Genomic DNA, 21,525 nt, shown 5'->3' with positions numbered 1-21,525 from the left:
CTTGAAAATTTTTGTTCCATTATATTTTTCCCATTTTGTAATGTACATAAGGCTTGAAAGGATCGTTTTCCTAATGTCTGCTAGTGTTTTTATTGATAATATTGGTGATTTTGATGATTGCAGACAGGACACACTTAGGCAAAAGCAGTGTAAAAAATCGAAACCCTAAACAGGTTGAGTAATCTACCTTTTTGCTCCAAAAATATGTATCAGATTTCGATGACCAAATTTCTTAATAACGATTGCCATTTCTTAGTTGACTTTGAGAATTAGATTGGCAGGAGGAAGGAAGAAACAAGAACCATGGTATTACCTATCTCCTTGAAAGGGTCCTCTTGTAGCTCAATTTCAAACTTCATACTCAACATTAATTATTTACCTAATGAGTTAGCTGCATGTAAAGTCAAACTAATATAGTGCTTCCAATTTCTAGTTTTTCTTTTTCCTATTGTATTTTCTTGTTGGTCCTTGAGTCCTTTTCTTAATTCACTTTTGGAGACCATGGTGCTTTCACCTCATTTCAACTGGATTATTGCAAATTAACCCGTCTTTTTTGTAAACTTGAGAAGCTCAGCATTTATTACAATACATTTTCTCACCACATCTGTATGCCATCATATTATTTCACTATTTTTTTGCTTGAATTGCTCAAGTCTTTTGATATGCCTATCCCTGTTTTCACGTTTCTTTGTGATACGTCACAGAAATACTTCTGGATTAGATTGTTGGAACCGTTCTGCTCAGTAGGCATTCAGGCTGTTTATATCTATTCTCAGCCATAAACTAATAGATCTTTCAGCACACAGGATAGAGTTTTCTAGAGAATATTTGACCCAAATTTTTTATAGGTGCTCATAGGAAGACCCTGTGACAGACTAGCATAATCTTAAGCCTGGTAGGACCAGTGGGATGGTCTGATAATGAAACTCCTCCGGAAAGATATTTACTATACAAAACATTTACTTTGTATAGGCCTGACACTGTCTCCTTCCCCAGTAAAATAACTTGAAAAAACAAAGCACTAGTCAGCAACTGAAGAAAAGATCATTAGTAGGTCATGGTAACCCATTCCTGAAAGAAAGCATCACCCACATCAGACAGTCCCCGAGTGCGGCATTCGGCGGAAAATACATAGTTTATAGGAGCTCACTTTCATCGAACCTCTATAAAATACTATTCCAACCCAATCCTTGGGGGTAATATTAAAGCCACTCTACCTTCAAAATATTTGAAAGAAGACACCCATCTTCAATCCACCATTAATGCACTGTTCCCTTAAAACCCTACATCCATACCTTCAATGTGTCCCACCCATACCAGTTTTATAAACTCCTGTACACAATTCTCTTCACACCCCAAAAGCCCGAGTCCCCCCTCCTTTCACCCCTTAGACCAAGCCCCATTTTTTTTTTTTTCCCGGTTATCTTGAGTGGCTCTATTCCATAATCTCTTGACATGGCCTCTGGAGCTGGCTCTCCCTGCGGTGCATGCAAGTTCCTCCGCCGGAAGTGTGCATCGGACTGCATCTTTGCTCCATATTTCAACTCTGACCAAGGCCCAGCCCGGTTTGCAGCTATCCATAAGATATTCGGTGCCAGCAATGTGTCCAAGCTCTTGTTGCATGTACCTCTTCCTGACCGATGTGAAGCTGTTGTTACCATTGCTTACGAGGCCCAGGCCAGGATCAGAGACCCTGTCTATGGTTGTGTTGCACACATCTTTGCTCTCCAACAACAGGTGCTCTTTGTTCTGTGTTATCTATGTAGTTCCTTCTGTCTGTAATGAACTTGATCTTGTCGTTAGACATAAGTCCATGTGAGGAAGAAATAGCATTTCATTCTAGAACTTTTGAACAATTTTAATTTCCTCCCAAGTCCTTTTGTTTTTTTCCCTCTGGTAACATAAGGTTGGTTGCATCAATCTACACTAAGGTCTTTGTATGAAGCATCAAGCCCATTAAAAATGTCAGGGATGTGTTTGATTGGTAACTTTAGTTATGAGTTCAGCTACATAAGTTTGCTTTAGCATATGAATTTCTTGTTGTTCTTGTTCAAATTGACAGGTAGCAATCTTGGAAGCACAGCTAATGCAACTGAAAGCACAATTGGCTCATACAATTGCAGGGTCACAATTGTCAGGTGATCAGTGGCAAGGGAACATCGCCAATCCACGTCTCCAAGCATACTCAAATATGCAGACCCTGTATCCCAAGAGGTCTTTCGATTGCGTGGATTATAGTTCTGATGGAATGGTCATGCAAGAGATGGGCTCTGAGGAGGATCTCCCTACCCAGCATTGCACCAAGAGGAGGGCACCGCACAATGAGTTAGGGGAACTTCAAGCTTTGGCTCTCAGGATCATGGGGAGCTGATCCTCATTCGCATGATGTGATAAGAAGTGCTTACTGCTTAACTGCTTAGTGTACATAAATCTTAAGTAATATAGGGTGGTTCGAATGGAGAATCTAATGTTGCTGTTTAGATATCTTCCAACCTTCAAAGCTCCTTGTTCTCAACTTTCCAAGATTAGGTCTTTCTCCAATAATGATTCTTTGGAGTCGGCTCGACATGAATGGGTCCTTCAAAGTTGATGTGTAGTGGATTTACATCCATTTTTCTGTGATGAATAGTAATGGAATCAGGATGTTGCTAGTTATTTGGCATGCCTTCCAGGTTTTACCCAAGTTAAATGCTATAGTAAGTGGCAATTTAACAGTAATACATGTGAACAACTTAAATGTTTCTATTCTGTGTTTAAGAAACAGAAAGCATCAAGCTCCAAGGATTTTAGTTCCTCCTGCATCATTAGCTTCACAGTTGAGCTTAATTTTCTTTTCTATATTATTATTATTATTTTATTTTATTTTATTAAAGACTCTAGACTTTCAAGCACTCAAGGCCCAGATTTTTGAAGTACAAACTTACGCCACATATTTCTATTAAAATTTTAACGGAGCGATATAATGACCCTACCATGCACATAGAATTAACAAATAAGTTTAGAACTTGCCCTAGTATGTCCCTTATGTGTCTTCTTGATCGAAAGCATGCAATATTTGTACGCTAGGCTACTCTTTCTTTGCAGTCTAAGACCTTGCCAATCTCATGAAAGATCTTCTATTCTGAGGCTGATGTGACGAGGGACATGATCAGATCAATGAAAGGTGCTATTGTGAAGTGGGGCAGAAGAATGCCTTATAGATGACTACTCATTAGTCATTACCCAGAAGCCCCGCTAGGGTATCATGACAAACACCCAATAGATTAGCTCTGAACACTCTGTAGTTTTGTTGAAGAGATGGAATATGGGAAGCGTGCAGATAGCCATAGGCCAATCTTATAGACAAGGCAGTATAAATGGGTGAAATGCTGATTTCTAAAAGGAAATAGTATTTAAATTTTCCACACATATCTACTGTCACATGTATTTAGAAAGGCTATGGGAACCTTGACCAGATGTGCTGTGGTGTAGCTATTACAATAAACTACTCCAGATTATATATTATACAGGAAGCAACATTTGTTTAATGGCAATCATCTCTTATCAAGATGGTTTGATTAGAAGTGCAATTTAAGCATCACATGAAGCATGGACATAAATGAAATTTTGGATTATTCTATCATCGTTGATCCCTTATCTTCTATACGATCTCCTCTATTCATTCCCATGCTTGGAGCTATTGGATTTAAATTATAGTTGAAAAAAGTTATGTTTGAAAATCCGTAACCTATTAACAGTATTGCAGATTGGATGGCTTATAGATGGCTAAGATTGGTATCCCTTACGAGCTTTTCAATATTTTATTTTGGATTGTCATGGATGTATTTTTTTGAGATTTATTTAATAATACCAGTTTACCAAAAAAATTGTGGTCCCACTATTGGCCTTACGTGCACGGCGAGAAAGAGGTGGAGCATGTGGGAACAAATAAGAAATTGAGTTGTTTGATTTTTTCAAAAAATAGTGATATGGAAGGAAGAATCAGATAGTGCTATGGATTACACTACCACGTTCTTATTTAACATAATAAATACAGGCACATGCAATGGCACATTATATCCAAAGTCCTGAACTACGTCTATGGGTCCTTTACTTATCGATCAAAAAGAAAGGATTTTTTAGATTCTCACTTCCAGATCTATGATCTTTTATTGTCCCTTTGATCTCTCAATATAGGGTTCTTTTTGTCTAGGGTGCTTGATCGTAAAAAGCATGGATATCTTTGAGGAGACTTCAGGTTCCAGGCCTGAGGGAGAAAAAAGATACTGAATCTTGAGACCTATCTTGTGTGTTCGAGTGAGCTACAACATACCAGGCAACATTTGGAAAATAGGTAGCTTCTGTTCCATACTAGTTCGAATTGGACATCTAGGCTTTCCCTTCTGAGTAATTGGGATTTAATTGCTTGTCTTTATCTCAAGTCTGACCCATTCCTAGCCCTATTCCTCGAGGCATGAATATATACATCAATAGGTTATAAAATATTATTAAGTATAAAATATTACTGCCCTTAATTCGAGAGCTTCCACGCAAAGCACCTTTATGTTCTCTATAATTTTTGGATGCTTATACTAGATTAACAAAATCTAAATAATATCTTTCGATTAATCTTTTATTTTCTAACAAATACAAAAAGGTATCGTTAAGCTAAGCCTTAGTATTATATTATCCATGTAATCCCAAAACTTAATAGATTTTGAATTCTTTTATAAGAAAAAAGAAGACTAATTACATAGGGTGTGCTTATTGTATTGATAACCTCTGGCCTACAGCTTTTGCTGTTTCCTATGGCTTGACCGGTGCACTTTGGAATGTGGTGTTTAAAGTGTAAGACCATCAAATGGGTCAACAACCCTCTAGGAAAAGTTTCTTACCAAAAAAAAAAAAAAAAACCTCTAGGAAAAGTAAGGTCATCACAACATTGATCAATCAAGAGGGCCATGCCAATTGCCAAACTTAATTGTGCTTTGGTTCTTTCTTTATTTCTTTCTTTTTTATTGAGGGCGTGGACCATGTGGAAACCCATACTTTTTTCATCCATCATTGTTGCTGCTTGGGGATCAATAAAAGGTCGCCCGTTGGAAAAAGTAAATGAGACCAATGAAGGTAATAAAAGAAACACTCTTCTTTCTAAAGAAAACAAAACAAAAATGGCTCAAGAAAAGAGCTTGAATGAACGTGGGTAGTGCTTAAAGACAATTATGATGGAGATGGATCCAACCTCATCAGTACAATATAATATTGAAGACTAGAAACTTGCAAAAAAAAAAAAAAAAAAAAAAAAAAAGAGTGAACACAGCCATGCTTATATTTTTTTCTTGCTGGATTATAGCTTTATTCCTCAACTACGAGTCTCTAATATTATAATGCCGAGTCACCATCATTGAAGACTCGAACTTTTTATCGTCGACTTGTTGGATTATGATATTATTTTCATTTCCTTCCATTTTCTCTTTTAAGGAGCGCCATCGGCTTTTTAGAGAGCCAATAGGGTGAAAAAAAAAAGAAGAAGGAGGGGCAACAATTATGATGAAATAAAAAAAATATATATGAAACAAATTAGCGGCTTGGATTATCTTGTTCATAAGTCAAATAAATATTCTCATCCTCAATAATACACTATTTTTATATCCATTTCTTATTCTCTCTCTAAAGATGAGAAAAAAGAATAGTGGACAAGTCCAATATGCACCTTCATCAAGTTATATATGATAAAAATTAATAAAAAATTGCAAGGTGATTGGAAGTTAACAATTATTCAGGCTTACTCTCAGTGCACTACACATAACCAACACTAGTTTATGATAATATATTCAAGTCCATTGCTATCATTTTTTTTTTTTGGTATGACCAATAACATGTGATGAGCAAGAAGAGAGTAAAAGCAAAATAGAGTAATAGACACGAAAGAAAGGTGTCTGGATATTTTAATTGTTCATGCTTACCCTTCGTTCCCTGCACATAACCAACACCCAAGTATGATGTTCCATTCAAGTCCACTGCCACCCACTCATTCCTATGACCAATAACATATGATATGCAAAGAGAGACCAAAAGCAATATAGACACCAAAGAAATTTGTATAGAAAAAGAAATTACAAACTTATGCATTTGAAGGTGTCCAGGACTTATATATTACCATGTTCAGGCAATATATGATCCCCCCCCCCCCCCCCCCCCAATGCTGTTGGGTCAAAAGTAGGAATATCAACAACTTCACCTAGTGATACAAGATTGGTTAAGCCTATTCAAAACTTTTCGCATATACTTTGCTCAAATCCAACAATAATATTGTGTATGTAGATGGCATTTAAGAGGAAAATTTCTTTATGCTTGCTAAGAAGGAATATAGGCCCGCTCATCTCATATTTTTGTTTTCTGATAGGTAATTTTTTTTTTTTCATATTTTTGTTGTTAAAGAAATATACTAAAAAGCATCATATGGGATAAGTCTAATTATTATTATTTTTATATAATATAATTAATTACATATTTGGTTGGGAGGAGTTGGAACATGAAATAAGAACAAAAATGAGTTACTTTGTTGTTTGGTATGAAAAAGTCCCATTCTAGTTTTAATTCTAGAGGAGGATAGGAATACTCTAATGCTTTAAGAATTCAGATTTTACTTTGGTATTTAAATTTCATTCTGTTTCTAATTCTGATTATATTTACATATCAAATAAATCAAAAAATATTATAATCATTTTAATTCTTATTCCATACTATTCTAATTTTGATTTTAGGATGTGCTTGATATATGATCTGAGCTAGAATTGGAATAGGTTGGAATTGGAATGGAATGATCATATTTTCCAATGCAATTAATTTGAAACTAAAATCAGAATTGAAATCACAGTGAGATTTAAATAGTAAAAAAAATATTGAGATTAGATTTTAAAAAATTGAGATAGTCTTTTTTTTTTTCTTTCTAAAATTAAAATTAAAATAATATTTTTTTAATAAAATAGTTAAAATGAAAGCCATACATTCTTGTTTCATGATCTAACTCTCTTCAATCAATTATATTTTTTAATTCTGATTTCGATCGTAAACCAAACAAATCAATATGCGCATGCTGCCAAACAGTAGTTTGTCTCTCCATGGGATGTTCCATCCATTGCCACCTCATTGCATTTTATTTTAAAGAATTTATTTGTCGGTTGTCCTGCTTAAAATATTAGAGAACTTCAAGCGGTTCGTTCAAAAAGTCGGAAAGAAAGTCGCCTCTTCTTGAAAGCTCAAAGCACTTCGAGCTCTTTCATCTTTCTCCCCCCTTTTTTTCGTTTAAGTGAAGGCCGAAAGCCGAGCATGATCTGTGCCTCTTGGTAAGATCTCAGCCATTGGATTAATGGCCACCGTCCCTCCAACCGTGACAACATATTGACCCATTTTATTTTATTTTATTTAGAGACAATAATGGCAGACGTGAGACACGTGAGTACATGTTATCTTTATTTGAGAAACGTGAGTACATGTTATCAGAGATAAAGTAATGCACACCTTTTTTTTTTTTTTTTTCCTATACAAAATCATCATGCGAGTCCTTGGCCGTCTGATTGCACATAGTTGATCAGTACTCCCTACCACCTCCTTGGTGTTAACATATCAATATATGTCCTAGTACCAAGGAAATTCCTATTATTAAGATACATGACATAAGCTACATGACCAAAAAATTTAGTTATAAAATATTTTAAATTTATCTAATTGAAATAAAAATATAAAATATTAGAATTTAAGAAATGATAATTTTTTGGACAAGTTTTCTTTGCATTTGCTCTCGTGGTAAATGCACACAAGGCCCAGCCTTGTAACATAATCATGAGCTTACCAGGTGCAACGCAAGAGGCCCAATAGTTGAGACTGATCCAATCATTTGCGCTTTAGCCTATCATATGGATTCTGGGGGTAGAAATCCATCAACCATTCACAAGATTTCTTTTTGATTTTATCTTTTTTGTTTTTGAGAATACAAATTCTCAAGATATCAACAAGCCAAAATATAATGAAAAATGTCTACGTGATTCTGAAGTCATATTTATTATAGCATGTGGCTTATGTTGGCAACAACGATGAACATGCCAGCTAATTTACAGGAAGAGAAGGAAAGGGTTATTAAAAATCATATAGAATTATATCCATACTATAAGCCATTGAAATATATTTGGAAGGAGTATACATATCTGCATTCAAAGAACTAAAGAGTTTTTCTAAAATGTTTTTTTTTTTTTTGAGAAAAGATTATTAAAATTGATTTAATAGGTTCAGATCAACTATAACAAATAATAAGTTTAGAAGGCTTGATAATTTGGGAGCTGAAAACAAGCTACTTCAAGTGGTTGTGACATCTAAATTTGATGCTTCAAGCAAAAAAGAAGAGATAAAAGAGCAGGCTGATTGGAAAGGAAAAAAAGGCAGGCTGATTAGAAATAAAAAACAATGGTCTTAGAGAAGGGACGGGGTTGCTTTAATCAACATTCAAGGCATAGAGAAACCCAGCAGCATCTTGGGATTGCAAAGAAGACCAATCATTGAGGAGCCCGATTCCCATGGAAACAACAACCTCCTAGGTTCCTTCCGAGTTTCTTACTGAGATTGTCATGAGTGTTCAACTTTCTTTTCTCTTCTTTGAAAAAAAACTTTCTTTCCAGACACAACCAGAGAAAACAGTTGATCTTTAGAGTTGCAACAACATAATCACAAACAACATTCATTGCCTTTTGATTGACATTTCACAATAAAAGTTGGTTAGGTCTAGCCCAACTCTTGCTCCAAAAGAAGAAAGAGAAAATTGACTATATTGATAGAGGGCAAACTCAGGCTTCCAAATGATGCAGAAAAAAATTAAATGCACCTTGTAATGTGGCAGCTAATCTACAAGAGTATAATTGCTCTGATCTACATAGTGTTGTTCTAGGAAAATTTACAATGGCAATCCTTTCATATTGTTCTATATGTAACTTGCAACACAAACTTGGGGTAAGTGAAATCCACTAGGAAGGATAATTTTCCACTTACACTCACTTCACAGCATTCTAAAATTTTTTCTCACAGTTTTTGTGAGTTAACATCGGGAAAATCCTTGTAAGTTGACCAAGGTAACAAAGACTTGCTCAGACCTTGTGCTTGCTAGTGGGGTTCCATATTCCATGTGATGGGAAAGTTAAAGATGCCAGCTGAAGAGACCTGAATTAATACCCCACCACAATCCATGGAACTAGACCCAAACAGAAGCCTCGGACGCAAACTTATCTTGTTGCTTTCCGAGAAAGTTCGAATAGAACTATTTACTGAGTTCTCCTTTTTCCTTAACTTGGTCTAGGTTGCACGGGAGTGGTAACATTCTCCAGTTTTCACTTCAAAACAAAACGGAGATGTAAGCTTAGCAGAGAGTAAACAAGGTATCACTGGATCCATCACATACGGGATCTAGGGAGGGCCAAATACAAATAAATTTGCGCTGCGTGCAGAGAGGTTGTTTTCATGTTTTGAATCCATGACCATCATATCACAATGGAGCAACCTTATAATTACCATCGCACCAAGCTCATCCCCAAAAACAATGCTAGCTATTCAATATCTAATATATAATCCACATTTTAAAAACATAAGTGCTTAATTTTTTTGTTGGATCCCATTATGTATGTCCCCTAGAAAGTAGATATAACGAAGTTACGAGCATTCAAATGCTAGGGTATTCAATCCTAAGGCTTTATTGGGGTTTGATCATTAAGTCCAAAATATCTAGATAATAGACATGAATGAACCCTGGTCTTCTTATTTTTACAAAATTATAGTACATTAGCACACATTATCAACCGTCGCATGGAATTTGCTTTCTCATATAAATTTGGTGCATTTGTAGTTTGTACCGGGAGGTCGATACATTTCTGATGTAACTAATAACAAAATTTTTGATGATAGGTTTCCTTGGATCATCTTCTTTCAAATGCACTGCCTTCTCATGCATGATGAAGATAGGCGAAGGTTACCGATTGGAGGTCCTCCATGTCGTGATATGCCGGTCTTCGGGTGTTCGGTTGCATGTCAGGAGAGGCCACAGCACAAGAGTAATTGTCGTCGGAGGAGAAGGAGATAGGATCTTCAGTCATATATGAACGAGGGTAATATTCTTGAGAAGACTGAAAGGAATTAGGGTTGAGAAGCCCATTGTCAAAGCCTAACATGGTTTCGGGATTCATCACTGGCTCTGAAACCAAAGGTTGGCTCGTCCTCAAGTCACCACCCTGAAAGAAACCCTGCCCATCTTGTTGGTAAGGTGGGAATTTGTTGTTCAACTTCTCTTCTCTGGAAGTCGAAGTGGAGGCACTGGCACAGCTTTGAGCCGCTGCTTGGGCCTTGAGAGAAGCCAGCTGTGCTTGCAGATTCACAACCTATACAAAACAAGGAGTAATATCAGCGACAAGAAACCAAATGCTTTAATTCCCTACAGTGCTGAATTATTTCCATCAATCGACTAGGATGTGAGATGTGAACAGAATTGGTGAACAAGGCTGTTCATTTCTCAAGGTGAAACACTGGGTGGAAAATAAATTAGCTAGTGTCCGTCTTTTGTGGCAAGTGCTCAAATCTGGAAGAACAATTTCATCCAATCCATTTTGGAGAAGATTTTTTGCCAATTGCAGCGACAAACTTGGCAGCTTGTGAAGTCGATCTTCTAAGACGAAAGGATTTCTCCTCTTTTCTTTCCAAAAGAAGGGAAAACCATCTTCAAGTATATTACGAAAGCTGATAGGATTAGTGTTAGTGAGACACTCGGGGAACGTCCTGCTGTGGCATGTCCTTGAGGACATGACGTGGTGTTTGGATATGGTGATGATTGAATTCCTCATATAGATTGCAGAGTTCTCTTTGTTTTTGAGATTAATGGAATACTCACTTGTTGTTGGAGAGTGAAAATGTGAGCAACACAGCCATATATAGGATCTTGGAGCCTCGCCTGAGCCTCGTAGGAGATGGTGACCGCCGCCTCGCACCGGTCGGTGACCGGAAGGTGCATGAGGAGCTTCGAGACATTGCTCGCTCCGAAGACTTTGTGAATGGCTGCAAAATGGGCAGCACCTTGTTCATGGCAGAAGTATGGGGCAAAGATGCAGCCCCTCACACACTTCCTCCTGAGGAACTTGCATGCTCCACAAGGAGAGCCAAACCCTGTCATCTTGGTCTTTGAGGTTTGCTGGTGTTTTTTTTCTCCCTCTCCCTCTCTCTCTCTTGCTTGCATCTATGCCTATGGAGTGAATCATCCCTTTGCTTATAAACACTAGAATGAGAAGGGGGTGGATCATACTATAAGGATTTTTTAATTTGCCTTGGTCTCCTTAATGGGCTACATTTTTCATTATTTTTTGCAGTGCATGGCCCTCTTTTCACCTCATCTCCAATTCTATACTAATTAGAGATTCCATTCAAAGAGACCCAAAAGACAAAGGAGGTAACACTGACCCAACCCATTTCTGATTGCTTGGGCGTTCTACTTGTTTTGCGTGGCGATGCCTTGGCCCCTTGTGTATTAAAGGGTAAATTTACGCTTGTTTAACTTGTGAAATAAATCTGCACCGGCGATCCTATCACGAGAGGTGCATGTTTCTAGAAATGGAGCAAAAGGCAGTGGAACAAGAGGACATGAACGCGAGTATGTCACACATAAATTTAGATTCACATGCGTGCTTGTTTTTGGGCCCATGTCGCATAGCCAAGTCCCTCGCTGCGGTAGAACCATGGCATGCTCATGCTCATTAATCGCTTTCAATCAATCTTGCGTGCCGCTTATTAGCATTGACATGTGGACCTTGCAATGATGTGCACCCTAACTTGCTAGCCTGCCTACTACCACCTAGCATGCTCAGTTTCATATTATTCCAACCCTAGCATCTTTCCAAGGATGAAGACATCAAGAAATAAACCTACCATACTGGTCACCGGGGTTTAAAAGTGCTCCTATATATTTTACCTTTAAAGGTTTTGTAATTTGTCAATGATGATCATGTAACCTGTCTTTCGAAGCTCATATAGCCTATCTCTAAGAGATGGCCTTACCACCAGTCTGGTAAATAAGTACACAGACTCCCTACCACTCAAACTAGAATGACATGCTTTGTAAATTGATTCATGGTGAAAAGATAAATTCGATGAACAAACACCATCGAATTTTCTCTGGGATTGTTGAGGTTAATGTACTTGCGATTCAAATTGGAAGCAAGTGGTGAATTGGAATCTTTGGGACCACGGTGGTCTGCCATTTTGTGGAATAATCAGAAGAGGCGACGGCTTCATATATGCATGGCATTAGCCTCCCTGGAAGTCATTACTCTCCCACCTTTGCATGGTTTTGGTCATGGATGGTTGTTGGCCACTTAACCACAGAGGAATGGCTGGTTTTGGAGACAGCAAAGGCAAATCCGTTCAGCTACTTATAAAAAAAATGGTTATTTGCACCATTAGTGCAGGTTACAAGTAGGCGGAGCATACCGGAAACACTTGTAAAGAGAACTGTTACTTTCCAAATGGTGATAGTTTAGAAAGGGCAAAAGAAGCAGGAGAAAAGGAAAAATAAAAGGAGCCTATCAACTGCCTCCACCTATCTCTTTCTACTTGGCTTTTGAAAGTAGATATGATCTGCCATCAAAAATGTCCTATGCCAAGGTGCAGTACCAACAAATACAACTAGATGTGTTTCAGACTTTCTGATGTCCATCTTTTTTTTTTTAGTTGATTAATATCTGATGTCCATCTTTTGAGGTGCAAATGGAATAGCTCCTGTGTCAGGAATCTATTCTAGCAAACTCTGTCATGGTGGAAGGTTCTTCCTGCCCTCGTTTATTTTCTCATTACTGAACGCAATAAGAATTTCTCCATCAAAAGAAAAAAAGAGGGGTTGTCGGGGGGGAAAAAAAGAGAGTGGGAAAAAAGGGAGTGAGAAGTAATGGTTCAAGTTATGCATCACTCCAACAAAAATGTTATCTTGAATAGCTCATCAAATCAATAATTCAATTACCAAAAGACTTTTAATATGTGTAGCAAACCCTGCTGATTTGACTGCCATTTTATGAATAGAGCTGGTAGAAAGCACCTTATTTTCTTTTTGTAAACCGTTTGATGTATCCAATTTTTCTAATATAAGATACATATAAAGTTTTTTTTTTCAGAGAAGAAAGGAGGAAGTGACATACTTCCCCCAATTATATTAATGATCAGAGTGTATATGTACAAGAATGGGAGATAAGAGCTGGAAAGACAAGAGGCAATAGTTGCTAATCCTAAGCATCAAAGGGGTGAGGGATTTCAGTAGCTCTTGAAGACATTGCTTTCGTACAACATTAATTTTCCCAGGGATAAAAATTTTGGAGGGCCTTGTGAAGAATCACATTAATGAAAGAATTTTTTTTTTTCAAAAAAAAAAATTGAGAGTTCCTTTCCAACCAAATATGCCAACAAAGTGCCGTAGTGAACTGGTCCCAGGCTCTTTGTATGAAGGATTTTTATCTTCCTGCGTCGCCATGGAGTCAATACTCTATTAGCATAGTTAAAACTATATCAAATCACAGGTGGGTGTAAATGTCGATACTATATTTAAAACCGTGGATCGTATCAAAAACTAGCTTTGTATTTGTGATGGCTGTGGGGAGCTCAACAAGAGATGAAAGGGCAAAGGTCTTTTGTACCCCAGAATCTTGTGCTCTGGGGAATCCCGTACGCGTGTACCAACAAAAACAAACATAGATTGCAATCAAAAGGCACTGCTCTCGTCTATTCTACTGGCAAATGGGCTCTCGGATTACGGAAGGAATGTGCTCGCCGAATTCTAGTCTGTTCAAGAATCTCACGCTTAATTGGCCTGACGTGTGGCAAATCAAATGAAGTGGGGGTGGAGTGGGAAGATTGCTATAGAGGAGAAAATCCAATAAAGTAGAAGGGAATCACTAGAAATTAAGCTGTCAAGGTTTGGAGTTTCATAATTAGGTGAGAGGTTATCTATTATTACACCAACTGACCGTAACTAAAACTCATTTCATAACAATTGAAACAATCTATTGGAGAGTTGATGTTAGATTGGTACTCGGCATAAAATTTGCCTAATCTCGTCCTCAAGTACATTTTATATTATCCTCAATACCAAACATCTTTATTAATTTTTTTTTGTTATATGTTGTGGTACTTTAAAGTGACAAATACTTGCATGTGAAGCCCATACAGAGCTAAGAGTTTCCAACAGGAGACATGATTTCGTAAGCACCGTGGGTATGGTCTAGGCAACCAAAATATAAATTATTGCAATAATTTTTTGGTCTGGAATATCTAATTTACAGTATGAGGCCAATTTATTTTATACTTACATCAAGACAAATTAAGAGTCATTGAATCATTATTCATATGCCTAATAACTTTAACATATATAGACTTATCTGACCAGGATTAATTTATCATTCAATTTGAAAGATTTGGAAGTTACTGTACTAAATAACTCGAAAAATAAACTGTATTAGATCTCAAGTGCTTAATTTGAGTGATAATTACACCGTGCTTTTTCCTTCAAATTAATAAGAGATCAAGCCATACATATCACGCAGATTAGCATTGAGATCTCACTCCACCATCTTCGCCAACTCATGCATGCATTTCCAAATCGGACAGAAGAATTGTTTTTGTTTCGTCGCTATGACGACAACCTGAAAATTACTTGTTCTTGAAAATCTTGTTTACCAACCATGCTTATACTCCCTGTTTTTTTTTTTTTTTTTTTGTGGGCCTTGCCAAGAAGGTCACCCTCATCACATAGAACGATCAAATGAATAATGTTACTGATTGCAAGGCAGTTTGGTTGATGGTCAAATTTGGCAGGGTTAGGGGGATCCAACCAAACGAAAGGGGTGGTGTAAACCGTAAACAACAATAGCTCTCACGTAAGTCTTTTTAGACCCACCAAACCGACAGATAACTTGCATGCGGGTCCACCATGCACGTGCTGGATGACTGTAGATTCTAGGGTTCTTTAGCCTGTCATCTGAGGTGAACCACCAAACGCCATAACAAAGTCTTTATTAGCTCAAATTTTCCAGAGGCTGACGCTATAAGGCTTCTACTTCTCGACTAGTGTGTTCCCAATGCTTCTACCAATCACTTTCAGGAGTTTATTTTGGTGCTTCTCAGCATGCATTGAGGAAATAAATAAGAGGAAAAGAAAAGACCTCGCTACTCCATGCATTTGTTTACAAGCTCATAACAGGATACATGATCACCAACAAGTGGAACAGCAAGGACCAAATTGCATGGGATTCGACTTGGTTTAGGTCTTGGGTCCTTATCGTTCCTGCTGAGACCATGGAGGTAGTTATGCGGTCACAATTGTGTTAGATCTCCACCCCCCCAACCTCATTAGTTCACTCTTCTCGTCAGCCATGGCGGTCTCCGAACCCCGGGGACACCGATGGCCACACGACGGGTGCTGCCTGAGGGTCATGGGACATGACAAGATTGCCTCGCTTTCAGACCCGTGGAATTGTAATATACTAGGGTTTTAGGTGTGGCAAGATGGTGGTTACATTTGGATCAGATGTGGACGTGTTGTCTCACATGAAGGCAGATTTTCTAAGCGTAGGACCCTTGACTAAATTTAATGCATTAGCGTCTATATGAAAAGCTCCTCCAAGAAGGGGAGTGATGGAGATGTTTGAGATTGTTTCTTCCTTAACTTGAAATCTTTGAGTGGGGCCTTGGAGAAGCTTAGAGCCAAGACTCCGAGCTAGTCTTTCTACACGCGGAAACTAGTCCGAGAAGTAATGAGCTGGAGGTGTGGGAACCTATTTGTAGGTCTCTGACCCATGGGGGGATGTAATGAGTAAAGAGAGTTTGGTCTCTACCTTTGATTTTGTTGAGCGGCTCAAGAAACGCGTAGGAGTGAAAAAAGAGTTAAGACTCCAATCTGTTCTGCACTTTTAGACTGGTCGGCTACTACGTGCAGTCAATGAGTCATACCATGAAGCGGCTCATGACCTGGAACTGGAACATGATTAGGCTTCATGGCTCATTGTGGGGTTCCTGTCCATGTCTCTAAACTGATGGTCGCATCTAAGAATTCGCTTTAATGATGAAAATTGAAAGTTTGCCGCCTGACTCGATATCACGCATGTGTTGGGGAATGTAGTTTGTTGTGATTTACTATTTTGTTCATGAAATTTATTTTTTGTTATTTAATGAGGTGTTTGATCCCTAGATTTATATCCAAAAAAAAAATACGATGATATAGGTTTCAACTTGTATCCATGGCACATGAGCTCCAATGTATAAAGACTATGCAAAGAATTTGAAACTGGTTCCGATTGTATCTTTCATGTGAAAAAATGATGGATCTTCTCTCATGACATAATTATTGGATTGCACCTTGTATAGGTCTCGAAAGCATTCTCATCTCTTTCTTTCATCCATCTATATATAGATCTTGAAGTAGCTATCGCACAATCCAATGATTTACATCACGAAAGATGAATCATTTTTTGGGTGAAAGATTCAATCCGAACCTCAATTTTGAAACTAATCTTGCTCTTTGGAAGATTACCAATGATCGAGCACACATTTGAAGAATCAAATTTTCACTTGCTCAGGCCGGGATTTTAATGGATGTGATTTTTTGGACCACACCTAATCCATTCATTAACAGGTCGGGTTTGGGTCTAGGATCCAGATCAGGTCCGAGTTAGCCATATCTTTGCAGGTTGGAATGAAAGCCCTAGATTGTATGTTATTACTTAGTTGGAATTCAAGTCAGAAAGGAATCCTCTGTTTATGCCTCAGGGGCCAGGGCGATTTATCTTCTATTGTCGCAAGGAGCGATGAGGATTCAAGACAGTGGCCTGGTTTGGGTCATTGGGTGGCTTAAATCGACGAGAGAGCCCGTGGAGATGAGCTCGGCCTGTGAGCATAGCTGGGTCGGTTCAATCCAGCGTCTCTTGGGCGGGCTCTTAAACTGGTTCGGCGGGCGTCAAGTGCCCACCAAACCCTAATCTAAGACCAGGAGTTTTTCGTCAATTCATCCACCTTAACCCTAGAAACCGTTGCCCAGCTCCAAGCATAACGTTTTCCACCCCCTAAATCCTAACCCTAGGGGAGCCTACCTTCTCCTTCCCCGACAAGGTTAGATTTTTATTTTTATTTTCTTCTCTCATTTCTTCTGCGCTACACTACGGATTCTATCTGAATGTCTATTTCGATCCATTCAATTTGATTAAAAAAAAAATGATCCTTCGCACCATTGGTGAATCCTTCAAATTTCTCAATTTCTTCATATATTTTTAGAAATCTAGAATTAAGAACAGACGAGGAGAGAGAGCACATATCGAAGGCTTGGAGGCGAAATTAGGCGCCTGTTGAGCTCAAAATTTGTGCGATATAGAATTCTCTCCCATCAAATATCCTCTTCCAAGCCCAATTTTTTTCTTGGAAGTCATTGGAGGAAGATGGAAATCTTTTAATCATTAGCATAAATTTCATGTTTTCTCCGAACAAGGATTGAAAAGATCACATTTTTGTTTCCTCTGTTCTTCAAATTTTATGCCCTTTAATTTGATGTTGTGGAACAGTGTCATGCATTTTTTGCTATAATCTTTTGCCTCAATTAATAGTTTCATCAGCAAATGGTTGCCAAGAATTTCTAATAAATGCTGATTTTTATTGACTTTTGCGAGGTTGTAATCAGAGTTTCACCAAATTACTAATAATTTTTCAGAATTAACATACATGCTGATCCACGCAATATGGGAGGAATTCGTTCTCCCTTTCTTCTCATATTTTAAGTAATTCTTATCTCCCTTTTTTGTTGTTTTGTGTGTTTGCGTGTGTGTGTGTGTGGTTGGTGTTGTTAGAGCTAATATTGTCTATGATTAGGTGTTCTCTTGGTAACCATTTTACTTCAATCTATTGCTTCATATTGAGAAAAGGACCTCAAATATTACTGATTTAAGCACTTCATCTAAGTATATAAGCAGATTTTGCACCCAGTTTTTTTTTTCTGGGAAGATTTTTTGATTTAAAGTATTTGCTAATTGTACATATTACTAAAATGATCCCTTATTTTCATTTCATTCTCATGGTTAAGTAATTTCTTTTTGGTCTTTTATCGGTAAATATGGTTCAGGAATTTGGCAACTTTTCAACTATTTGATTCTTAATTATTTCATAAAGCAGAATGTTATCGGTGATCTTACTTTTTCTGTTCACTTGGACAGAGATTTATTCGAGGGATTCTCCTCTCTTGCCAGAGAATGGCCAATCCCAAAGTATTTCTTTGATATACTGATTGTAAAGGCAAAAGCTGGTCGCATTGTGATGGAGCTGTTCGCCAATGTTGCCCCAAAAACTGCTGAGACTTTCTGGTCTCTGCATTGGAGAGAAGGGGATAGGGATGTCAGCCAAGCCATCGCATTTCAAAGGCTCTACCTTTCGTTGTTTCATCCCAAACTTCGTGTGACAGGGTGGGGACTTCACCAGGGGCAGTGTAACTGGTGGTGAATCTATATACAACTTCGAGTTTGAGAATCAGAACTTCAAGAAGAAGCAACTGGTCCTGTATGCTACTGATGGCAAATGCTGGTCCCAACCCTAATGGATCCTAGTTACATCTGCACTGAGAAGACTCCATGGTTGGATGGAAAACATCTGGTGTTTGGGAAGGTTATCAATAGTTACAGTGTAGTGCTGGCAATGGAGGTCGTGGGTTCCGAAAGTGGAAGGACTTCTTTGTTGGTGGTGATCAACGACCGCACAGATCACAGAAATTTGATTTTTGTAACTAGAGGTTGATATGCAGTTTGGGTTACTGGATGTTTCAAATAGTGTGTAATAAGATTTTTATGAACCCTGTTGTTGGGGAATACCCACCGACCGACCGACTGACGGACGGAGGGACCGACCGACCGACCGACCGACCGACTGACGGACGGAGGGACCGACCGACCGACGGACGGAGGGACCGACCGACGGGCGCCATCACCGACCAATTAACGACCTACAACCGACTGAGGATGTGTCGGTCGGGCATGCTTTTCCCGACCGACTGAACCTAGAAGTCTGATGGCCGACTCACGCAAGGCTCGCCGACCAATGGAGGGGCCCGACGCCACTCAGCTGGCCACCGACCTAGGGTCGGTCGGCTCCTCCAATCGCCGTACAGCCGTCAGGGCTTGTCAGTTCTGACAGCCGCATGCGGCACGGCCACCTAGGGGCATTGTCCCGTCGAGGGCATTGTCAACCCTAGTGATTTGACAGCCCTACGGCGACATGACACTTTCACGGTGACTCATACAGTCTACAGTGAGTTGACAATTTCTCACTTGTCTGCGCCATTAATGACGGCGCCATACCGTGCTCCACTATATAAATCGGGGAAGGCAACAGTGTAAGGGGCTCTCTCTCTCCACTTTTCGACTTGGAGACCACAGGCTCGCACCTCTCTCCCTCTCTCCCTCGATTGAGCTCTCTGTCTTCATTTCACTGTTGCCCAGTCACCTCTCTGACTTCCATCGGAGGGTCCCCGTCGGAGCCACCTCCGGTCAGTGTGGACTTCTCGTTTTGCAGGTGCACGTTCCCCGGCGATCGGACGACGAGGCGATTGGCCACAACAGATTGGCGCGCCAGGAAGGGGACGGAAAAATGATGACAAAGACAAGAGCCCAACGATCGAGGATCACCGGGTCGGCGAGGCGCTCTTCCCGCCGGGAAGAGGCCTCCCCGCCACCGTCGGCGGCGGAGCCTAGCTCTCCACGCCCCGCAGTGACCACGGAGGCGCAGATCGCGGTCATCGTACGGCAGATGACCGTACTGACGGACGCAGTCAAGAGCCTCCAGCAACAACCGGCAGCCCGTCCGATGCCCTCCAGGAGCAGCCGCCGACGACCGCGTCGGTCCCCATCGCCTCCGCGCGAGCGCCCTCAACAGCGATCCCACGGAGAGGAGGAGGGACGGCCATGGCGCGATGACCGACGGTCCCAGCAGCCCTCTCCTTCTCTGCTGGAACGGGCGAGGAAGGAGAAGCGGCCGCGAACGCCGTCCGCCTCCCCTTCGAAATCTTCTGGAGACTCCACTCCTGGGGTCTCCCAGCACCGACAGACGGACGACTACGAGCGCCGATTCGAGGAGATCGACCGCCGGCTCGCGCAGTTGCAGGTGGACGGCCAGAAGTCTTCGAACGACGTCGACTTTCAGACCATCCAACCTCTCTCCCGATTAGTTCTCGACGAATCGATTTTCAGTCGGTTCAAGATGCCGCACGTGGAGCCATACCACGGCTCCACCGATCCGATCGACCACCTTGAGAGCTACAAAGCTCTCATGACGATCCAAGGGGCAACCGACGCTCTTTTTTGCATCGGCTTCTCCGCCACACTCCGCAAGGCTGCCAGGGCCTGGTACTCCGGTCTTCGATCGGGAAGTATCCACTCCTTCGGGCAGCTCGAGCACTCGTTCGTGGCCCACTTCAGCACCAGTCGGAAGCCACCGCGAACGTCGGACAGCCTTTTCTCCCTCAAACAGGGAGAAAATGAGACGCTCCGACACTTCGTGGCGCGATTCAACACGGTCACGCTTGAGGTCCGAGACCTCAACGAAGACATGGCTATCTCAGTCATGAAACGGGGGCTGAGGGCGTCCCGATTCACCTACTCTCTGGACAAGATCCTCCCCCGGACGTATGCCGAGCTACTGGAGTGCGCATACAAGTACATGTGCGCGGACGAAGGAGCTTCTGACCGACGCTTGGCCGAGCCCAGAGGCCCGAAGGAGAAGCGGAGGAAGGGTCGGGAACCCGTCGAACCCAGCAGGCCCCCGACCGATAGTCGGATCTCGCCACCCCGACGAATCCAAAAGTCATCCCGGCAACAGACTCCAAGGCCGGCACGCCCCAGATATGACTCCTACACTCCTCTCTCCATCCCTCGTGCGCAGATTCTAATGGAGATCGAGGGGGAGGAATACCTGCGACGGCCTCCGCCTCTGAAGGCAAAAGGCCTCGACCGTCGGAAGTACTGCCGATTTCACCGAGGCCACGGCCATAACACCGAGCAGTGCATCCAGCTCAAGGATGAGATTGAAGCCCTCATTCGCCGGGGGTATCTCGGTAAATTTCAGAAGGGCCCGCCGACTCAACCAGTTGTCGATCGACGACCCAAGCCGACTGAAGAAGCGGTGACTAATCAGCCGACGGTCGGAGTCATCAACATGATCTCCAAGCGGCTGGGCCCGGGGACGTCTGCGGGAGGGGAGTCGATGAAAAAGCCGCGCCCGGACGACGTAATCACTTTTGCGGAGGAAGACGTTCGGGGCATCCAAACTCCCCACGATGATGCCGTTATTGTTTCGGCAACAATAGCAAATTATGATGTAAAAAGAATTTTTGTTGATAATGAAAGTTCGACAAATGTTTTGTTTTACTCGACCTTCTCCCGGATGCAACTGTCAACTGACCGACTTAAGAGGGTCTCCATGCCTTTGATCGGCTTTGCCGAAGACGCTGTC

The 21,525-nt window shown here is 40.6% G+C and overlaps 2 protein-coding genes and 1 pseudogene across 2 annotated transcripts; 2 read left to right on the top strand and 1 right to left on the bottom strand.

Annotated features, from left to right (window-relative positions):
• The first annotated feature begins 885 nt into the window (after nt 1–885).
• Nucleotides 886–2,655, top strand: LOC105055592 (LOB domain-containing protein 16). The gene is made up of 2 exons (XM_010937455.4): nt 886–1,737; nt 2,063–2,655. The coding sequence occupies exons 1-2, from the start codon at nt 1,456–1,458 to the stop codon at nt 2,369–2,371; spliced, it is 591 nt and encodes a 196-aa protein (XP_010935757.1). The 5' UTR covers nt 886–1,455; the 3' UTR covers nt 2,372–2,655.
• A 7,057-nt stretch (nt 2,656–9,712) lies between these two features.
• On the bottom strand, nt 9,713–11,233 carry LOC105055653 (LOB domain-containing protein 15-like). The gene is made up of 2 exons (XM_010937563.4): nt 10,904–11,233; nt 9,713–10,397 (listed from the first exon to the last, which is right to left on the bottom strand). Exons 1-2 carry the CDS (start codon nt 11,180–11,182, stop codon nt 9,966–9,968), a joined length of 711 nt encoding a protein of 236 aa, XP_010935865.1. The 5' UTR covers nt 11,183–11,233; the 3' UTR covers nt 9,713–9,965.
• Nucleotides 11,234–15,419: 4,186 nt separating this feature from the next.
• On the top strand, nt 15,420–18,871 carry LOC105055652 (peptidyl-prolyl cis-trans isomerase CYP19-3-like; annotated as a pseudogene).
• Nucleotides 18,872–21,525: the final 2,654 nt, after the last annotated feature.

Source organism: Elaeis guineensis, chromosome 12, assembly GCF_000442705.2.
Source record: "Elaeis guineensis isolate ETL-2024a chromosome 12, EG11, whole genome shotgun sequence".
Classification (NCBI taxonomy): Eukaryota; Viridiplantae; Streptophyta; class Magnoliopsida; order Arecales; family Arecaceae; genus Elaeis; species Elaeis guineensis.
This window is presented reverse-complemented; position numbering and strand designations above follow the sequence as displayed.